Below are 8,505 nucleotides of genomic sequence, written 5' to 3' on the forward strand. Positions count from 1 at the left end.
CACATGGGGTGGGGGCGGTGGGAGATGGTGCCACTGCCCTGCTGGGGTCCGTTGTGGCCACGTGCCTCGCTGGCCAGTGCATGACACACAGAAGTGGTACATTTTACCTCTAAAACAGGAGTCCGGATTTAGTTTGTGGGTAACCTCCCCCCCCACCTTGCCCTGTGCCCTGACTGGCAAGCTCCCAGGAGCAGGGGTACCTGTCTGGCAGGGAAAGGGCAGGGAGCCTTGAGCACAGCTGAGGCTGTCCCCACACCAAAAGGAGTGGAGCTGTCACCGACCTCACGACCCGGAAGGATTCGGAAGCGATTATGGTCTGCAAAGTTCAGTCCACACACACTTCATGACATCACAAAGGGCCAGGGGAAAGAAATCTACAAAGAAGTTTTTTGGGGTCAACAAACCTGTTCACAACAAAAGTAGCAGCTTTGAAGACTATCGAGGTCAGGAAGGGCCAGAGGGTTAAAAAAAAAAAAAAAAAAGCCAGGGCCATAAACACAAGGGGGTTTGCTGGGAAACTATCACAGTGCTAGAGGGAGCCCTGGTAGCTTAGTAGTTATGCATTGGGCTGTTAGCCTTGAGGTTAGCAGTTTGAAACCACCAGTCACTCTCTGACTAGGAAAGACAAGGCTTTCTATCCCCATGACGAGTCTGACACCCACCGGGCAGTGCTACCCTGCCCTATAGGGTCTCCGTGAGCCAGAGTGGACTCGATGGCAGGGGCGTGTGGTTTTTCGTGGTCACTGTGTATTTGGTATGTTTCTCCGTGCGTGCTACTGCACAAGTAAATGAGGGGTGCGGGTGGGGTGGGGGAGGAAAAGACCAGTCTGGAGAACCCTCTGGTTTCTTATAGATCATATGGTCTGAGCAGTCACAGAGGGAGGCAAAGTAACATTGAAACAGACTTCAATGCTTTCGGGGAACGGCGGGAGGACAAGGAACAATCTACTTGGCTCACCCCAGCGTCTCAGAGCATGAGCATGAGGCAGACCCAGTCCTACATGGTTTACAAGGATCAAGCTCAACACTTTGTATCTACTTTCTGAACCTTCTGCCTGATGCTCTTCCAGGGATAAATATGAACCCCACACCACCCTGCCCTGCACCCCATTCTTGCTGTGCAGACATCCTGCCGTCCTCAGGCTGGGGCCCAGCTCCTAGGTCCCTCTGAACTTCACCTGTCCTCTTGCTCCACCTGCCGCCAGCTCCTGCAGACCTTACAAGCAGCTTCAGTCAGGCTCTAACATAGACCCTTCACCCTCTCCCTCCCCTCCCTCTCCACCAAACACATCTACCCAAGCTCAAGGAGCCCTGATGGGGCAGTGGCCCCAGCAGAGCAGACAGACCAACCCACCAGCCACTCCTCAGCAGAAAGAGGTGGCCGTCCACTTCTGTAAGGCTGACGGCCTTGGGAAGCTCATGGGCAGCCCGACGCCCCGATCGGGCAGTGATGGCTTTGTGAAAAGCCGATTCAAAGGCAATACTCAGAGGTAACCCTACAAACAGCAGCCACAGAAGAACACCTGAGTACGCTGAAGACGGCTGCGGCTTGGAAGCATGATGTGGTGCCGATTTTTCCTCTGGCCAAACTACAGCGGGACCTCTCCTCGCCAGGGGCCCACCCTTCGGCACCCATCCTACCGACCGACCGATGGCGTCCACCATCTGTTCTGACAAGGACACAACTGCTTCACTTTTGCGTCTCTACTTCAAATCCTTTACTGCTTTAGGGGAAGGGTGGTATGCGGGTCTATTCCCGCACGCTACCCTCCACCCCTCCGGAAACTAAATGTATTTAGAGAGTGTGTGTTTAATATCGAGGGATTATGGAAATACAACCGCCTGGGTAGGCAAACAGCCATCGCATTTGAATCCTGCAAGACGTCTGCAGAGTATCGAAATGCCAGCGCCTCTTTGCCGTTCACACAGCGCTCTCTCCGGAACTCCAGCTTTTCTGGGAAAAGCACTGAGAGAGGAGGGGGCGTCATAGGGACCCTGTCCCCGAGTATGGCCCAGACCTGCCCGCGACTGTCTCCTTAACAAACAAAGCACACTCCAAGTCTTAGATGAGATTGTATGTTTTATTTATGCCACTGAGACTCAAATCCAAAGGTCTTTCCAGGGCGGCCCCCACCCCCACCCCCACCCCCACCCCCACCCATGCCCACTGTGTCCCCATTTGACACAAAAAAAGGGGGTAGGGGGCTTGACTCTGAGACTATATACATTCACAGTTCTGAAAGCCGCGGACGCAGAGGGAGGGTAAGAGAGGACAGTCATCAGGAGGGGGGGGGGGCAGCCGGGAGAAGCCTGTTTCTCAGAGGTTTGTACGGTTTTCCTGAAAACGCGCGCAGGAGGTGCGCAGTAAACCCCTTCATGCACAGACCGAGGGGTGCGGCCAGTGTAGGGCCGCCCCATGTATCTCGGCTGGTCGCCCTCCTTCGTGGGTTGTCTGAGGATCTGCTCTCGGGAGTGACTGTAGAATGAGGTGGGCATCCCCAGGGCCCGTGGGGTGTGTGCACAGAGGCAAGCCGGAGGACCCTGCGGGCCTGCCTGTCAAGGTCAAGGGTGGGTTGCTACTTTCACATCCGGTGCATACGCTGCTCTGTTCAGGGTCTAGTTCCCCGGCACTGCCAGCCATTGGGATGCCCCAAATGAAAATCTCGCAATGCACCCCCTTGCACCCCGGACCTGGGGGCTTGGCCGAGGAAGCGGCCCGATGGCTACAAGTCTGCTTGTGCTTTTAGACCTTGCTTCGGATGATCGCCCACAAGGGCCCTATGAGCAGGGGAGACCGCGGAGATGAGGGGGGGCAGGTACCCCATCGCTCCACTTTCCCAGATACCTGCCTCTCCTCCATCTGACTCGGGGCTGGCGGCACAGCCACACTGCCTCCTTGGTCTTCGGCTGTGGACCACACCCCAGCCCTGACACAGCAGCTCCCATAGGATGGCGGCTGTCCTCCCCAGAGCAAGAGTGAGCAGGGAGCTCAGTTCCCGGGTGACCCCAGGTTGTCAGCATAGCACTGCGCTCTAGGGGGGGACTGGAACTCCCAACTTCTGGTTGGCAGTCGAGTGTGTTAACCACCAACATGCCCAGGGACCTCCCCTCACTTCACAAACTGGAGCTGGGACCAAGGGCTGGGGGCACGACTAGGGTGGCACCAGCTTTACCTACAGCCTCAGGGCTTCCTCAGGTGGGACTTGAAGCTGCAGACCCACTGGAGGGTCAGTGTAAAGGAAGGGGGTGGGGGCAAAGAAACGACTTCAGGGCCAGGCGTCTGAGGGCCCGCCTTCTGAAGGGAAGACAGGAATTTACCTGGGGAAGAGGCCTGGGGGGCAGTATAAGCCAGAACCCCACCCACCCACTCTCCCCAACCAGGGTGTCTATCAAAATCTGGCCTCGGACTAGTGCCAGGAAAAACGGAGTAGAAAAAGCCTTTCCCCAAAAACGTGGAATGGTTCCTGCAGTGTTGAAACAGAGTCTATAAAACACACACGCGGTCCCCACACAAATGTAAGAAAACGGTTAAAAAGAGCCCACAGGCCGTGATGAGGTGGCAGGTGGTTTGTGCTGTGGCGGCCGGCCAGCTTCAAGTGCACGGCCTCCCTGCCCGACAGCCCGCCCTTGGCCACCGTGAGTGCAGGAGAATGGAGACCCAGGCCGCCTGAGGTAAAGACCCAGGGAACCCTGGCATCCATCCTCACACAGAGCCTGCCACCCTGGGAGCACACGGCTCTGTGTGCGACCGAGGCAGGGAGGAGGTGTGCGCGGCCTGGGCGGGCTTCCTCACCCCCAGGCTCCTCAGAGACAGGCGGACAGAGCCCGGGGCCATCAGGACACCTGGGAGAGGAGACAATAAACGCATGTGCGTGGGGACAGAGCCGCAGCCCCGAGGGGAACATGCCTCTGGAACCTTCCGGCCTAGTCCAGCTTCCTGCGGAGAGGATGCCCCCCGGGGTCGGTGCTGTTGGGGCTGAAGTCAGTACACAGGCCGTTGGGGGTGGGCTCTGATGGCGTCTGCGTGCAGCTCTCCAACTGTGTCTGGTCTGGGTACAGGTACTCTTCGGCGAAGTCGGGGTACATGTCTGCGAACTGGGAGAAGTCAGCTGGGGACGACAAAGGGGGCATGGTTACTGGGGCCAGGGCTGCTCATCCTCCCCAAGCCCTTCCCGGTCCTCTACCCCCACCAAGAGGCTGAGAAGCAGTGGCCACGTTTGGAGGGGACAAAGTCGCTGTGAAGACAAAGGGGGCTTTAAACCCATCGCTCCTCTTTTCCCCAGTTGGGGGCAAGTGCACAGGACACTTTGTGCGTTTGACTGGGCGGGTTCCCTTATCAGGAGATCTCATGTTCACCCAGCAGTCCTCTGACCCATGCAGGACTGCCCCACGGGGCTTTCCAGAGCCTGGTGACACAGTGGTTACACGTTGGGATGCGGTACACAAGGTCGACAGTTCGAAACCATCAGCAGCTCCAAGAGAGAACGACTGGACTTTCTACTCCTATAAACAGTGAGTCTTGAAAACTCACAGGGGCAGTTGTACTCTGTCTTATAGGGCCGCTTGGAGTCCTCATCAACTTCATGGCAGTGGGTCAGAATCTTAGCAGAGGGGCTTTGGTGGCAAAGTGGCTAAGTCCCAGGGGGCAGAGAGGAGGCAGTGGCTCCCTGAAGTTGACAGTCTGGGAAACCCCGTGGGGCAGTCTGCCCAGTCCTTTGGGGTCAGCTGCACTGGGGGTGGGGAAGGTGCTTCGCAGAGGCAGACTGCCACATCTTCCCCTGCGGAGCGTGTGGATTCAAATCTAGAACTTTCTGAAGAGTCGGCGGCTAAGGGTTTAGCCACTGGGCCACCAGGGCTGCCGGTCCACGACAGAGGAAGTGGTCTGGAGAAACGAGCGCTGGTCAGTGGTGGTGAAGGTGACATGTGCATAGGCTGGGCCACGACCCTCAGTGGCCGGGCCAACGTGACATCATCACACTCCACTCTGCGACCTGATGGGACCTTCACATTTGGACACCTGACCTCGCCACTCAGCCAGCAGCTTGCCTCCTGACACAAGACTCGGGGTTCTTCAGCCCCCACAATCACGAGTCAGGAGAGGCCTCCAGCTTGCCGCCTGACCCACCAATCTGAGCCTTGCTGGCCTCTCCAAGGGTGTGAGCCCTTTCCTGGGAGGAGACCTCTCGGCACATCTATATGCACACCTCACTGGCGGCCCTCCTTGGGAGAATTCGCCCTCTCATGATCACATGCACTTTACTGGGGGCCAAATTCCGGGGGCTTCCCTCTCTGGTCTGTGCCTAAGCCTTCACTGGCCACCCGTGCCGCTGAGTGTGAGCAGGAGCTGGCTACAGCACAGGGTCTATCATTGGTTCCTGCCAGTGAGGTTTCCTTGTGTCAGCCAATGATAGATTGCACATGGCTGTGAAACACTGGAAGCTGGCGACACCTAGTGGGGAACCAGGGAACAGTCCTCACTGGTACACCTGCATTCCCAATGATGGCCAGGCCAGATGAATGCACACGCCACAGGCATACAGCCCCCACGTCACCTACATACACCACAAACAGGGGCACATACCACATGCATACAGTCCCCAAACCATGTACATACAGCACACAAAGGCACACACCACCCAAGTCACATATATACACCCCAGAGGCCCATGCCACATGTACAGTCCCCACATCATGTGCGTATGCCACACATAGCCCCACACCACGTACATGCACACACACACACACACACACACACACACACACACACACACACACACACACCCCGGTACATACCACATAGATACAGCTCCCACACTGCATATATACCCACATACCACAAACATGCTACAGGCACACAGGTTTAGGTCCCACATGCACACGGCATATCACACAAACAGCCCACAGACCCACCACAGACTCACACACACCTTCTGTGTCTGACAGCTGAATAGAATTTTGAGAATAAAGCTTATACATCCCCACCATACCACATGTATACACACACCACATACACACACCTGCCCACACCACATACATACAACACAGGAATCACACAACACACACACACACACACACACGACTGGCTATAATGCTAAGGACCTGTCTAAGGCGAGCCCTAGGTGGGCCGCCCTGTTCTGTGGGTCAGGAAGTATGCTAGCTTGGAGTGGCATGGCCCATGGCTCGTGACAGCTGCGTGCGGAAGGCTCCAGGGTGGCTCACTGGCTGGGGTGCTGAGTGTGTATTGCCCTGATGCTCACAGTGGTGAGCCCATGGGTGGGAGTCACCACTGGAATGGCCCTTCCCGTCCCCGCTGCTGGCCGCGCGCCGCCACCTGGGGCAGCAGGACTGGGGCCCCAGAGCCCTGAAAGACAGGAGACACCGGGGCACAGCCATAGCCACTCAGGAGCCCAGCCTGGGGGTTCACAAAGCACCTGAACAATCAAGACCCGCTACTTCCCTCCCTGCCCCCTGCCGAGGGACGCCACTTCCCAGGGTAGGCCACTCACTGGGACCCCACTGCGGCAGCCACTCACCGAAGGAGATCCGCCCCTGGCAGCCTTGGTCGATGGCTGTGAAGAGCTCCGTGATGGGCAGCTCGGCCACACCCAGGGCCGTCCGCAGGATGCGGGATAGGGCCTGCTCGTCCAGGCGGCCGTCCTCCGGCTCGGCGTACATCTGTGGACCCAGGGCACCATAGGTGACCACACAACCGCACCTCCGGACCCCAGACTCACAGCCCATGATGTCTGGTCCCTCCACTCAGGTGCCTCCTCCCAGTGATCGTGGCTGTGGTCAGTAGGACAGTGCTCCACCGGGCTCCCCATGGCCCACGTTTTGGAAGCAGACAGCCAGGCCTTTCTTCTGAGGCGCCTCTGGGTAGATGGCCACCAGTCAGAGCCCAGGCCTCATGCCCGGCTGTCCTGTGCCACCCGGTTCACGACGAGCCATGGTTCCCTGGCTGACGGTCAAGCTGCCCCGTGGGGATTCTGAGGCTGGGACCTGCCCGGTGTGGCTGTGGCCTTATAGATGCTGCCTGCTTGGTCTTCCTCCCTCAGAGCAGCTGGTGGGTCCCGGCCACCAATCTTGGGCTGTCTCCTTCCAGAACGACCCTAGCCTTAGGAGCTCTGTGGGGCAGTCCTGCTCGATCCTGTCGGGTCACTGTGAATCAGGATCGATTTGATGGCAGTGGACAGTGTCCGTCGAATGGGACATGGGCAGGCTGGGGCTGCAGGGCGGCCTTGAGCCCTTGCAGTCAGCTCGCCAGGGCCAGCAGGGTCTCTGCTTGGACAAGGTGCTGTCCCTCTGCTGACATCACACATCCAATTCCCAATAAACTCCCGAAGGACTGTGGCTGGAGTCCCCCCACTCCCTGGGAAGCTGAGGAGCAGAGACCTTGTGGTTGGAGTGAGGGGGGGGGGGTTCCCCAGCACAGAGAAAACAACACAGACTGACTCACACATCAGCCTTGTGTGCGTCACACCTGAGAAGTACCTGCTATGCTTCCTAGGTCTGGGTCAGAAAGGACCTATGCCGGTGGGGGGGTCCTGAGTGTGAGAGATGGTGGTGCCAGGCACTGGGGCACCCCACCCTGCCCTGGTCCGAGTGCACCCTTCATCCCAGGAGTCGTGCCAGGCACTGGGGCACCCCACCCTGCTCTGGTCCGACTGCACCCTTCATCCCAGGAGTCGGACTCTCCCAGGTCTTTTGAACCGAGACCAACATGGACACAAGGTGGCCAATGACACCCGTCCCAGCGGGGCCACAGTGCAGGGCTGTCCCGGGGGTGACCTCAGGCTGGGGAGACAGCCGGTCACTCAATGAGCCCTGACACCACCAGGTAGTTCACACTGGGGGGCGGGGGCGCGCTCCATGGGCAGCTAGCAGGTTAGGGCGTTGACGCCGTGACATCAGCCCAACCTCTTGGGGCAGGGCAGAACCAGAGGGCAGGTCCAGAAAGCCATGCCCAGAGGTGCCACCCAGCAAAGCCTGGGCTGCTGCTGCCACTCAGAGCTTCCCTTGTGGGGCACCTCCCACATTGGTTACACAGCCCGGAGGGTGACGCATCCCTGGGGACAACCCCGAACCTGTCAGATCTCCTCCCTTGCCCCTTGGCGAGTCCGATGCATGCGCATTTGCTGTAAGGAAACGGCTGGCCTGAGGGCTCAGCGAGCTGTGCTCACCAACCCTACAAACCCAGGAGCCAGGAGAACGGAGAGGCTTCTGCTCGCACAACGAGTTAGTCCCGCAAGCCCCGCTCTGTTCTGCAGGGGAGCACAGGCAGAATTGCCTGGAGGCAGTGAAGTTTGGTTGGTCCCTGGAAGGGTTGTGGGAGCCCCCCCACTCTGGTTGGGGAGCCAGCTGGTCAGAGGAGTGGAGCGCGGGGACCCCCCACACTTGCAGCTGGTGTCTGGAGCTCAGGCAGCCTGTGAGAGCCACGTCCTTTTTCACCTCTGAGCTTGCCCACCCGGGTGTGTGTGTGTGTGTGTGTGTGTGTGTGTGTGTGTG

At 58.5% G+C, this 8,505-nt stretch overlaps 1 protein-coding gene across 1 annotated transcript in view; it reads right to left on the reverse strand.

Annotated features, from left to right (window-relative positions):
* Positions 1-2,151: 2,151 nt before the first annotated feature.
* LPCAT1 (lysophosphatidylcholine acyltransferase 1) overlaps positions 2,152-8,505 on the reverse strand; it is a 37,707-nt gene continuing 31,353 nt past the window's right edge. The window contains exons 12-13 of the mRNA XM_004698105.2: positions 6,534-6,675; positions 2,152-4,109 (exon numbers count right to left, since the gene is read on the reverse strand). Of these exons, the coding sequence (XP_004698162.2) occupies positions 3,925-4,109; positions 6,534-6,675 (327 nt within the window). The 3' untranslated portion in view covers positions 2,152-3,924. The remainder of the gene's footprint in view (positions 4,110-6,533; positions 6,676-8,505) is intronic.

The sequence above is a fragment of the Echinops telfairi genome, unplaced genomic scaffold, assembly GCF_000313985.2.
Source record: "Echinops telfairi isolate 266 unplaced genomic scaffold, ASM31398v2 ScPeMD7_7469;HRSCAF=8507_1, whole genome shotgun sequence".
Taxonomy (NCBI): Eukaryota; Metazoa; Chordata; class Mammalia; order Afrosoricida; family Tenrecidae; genus Echinops; species Echinops telfairi.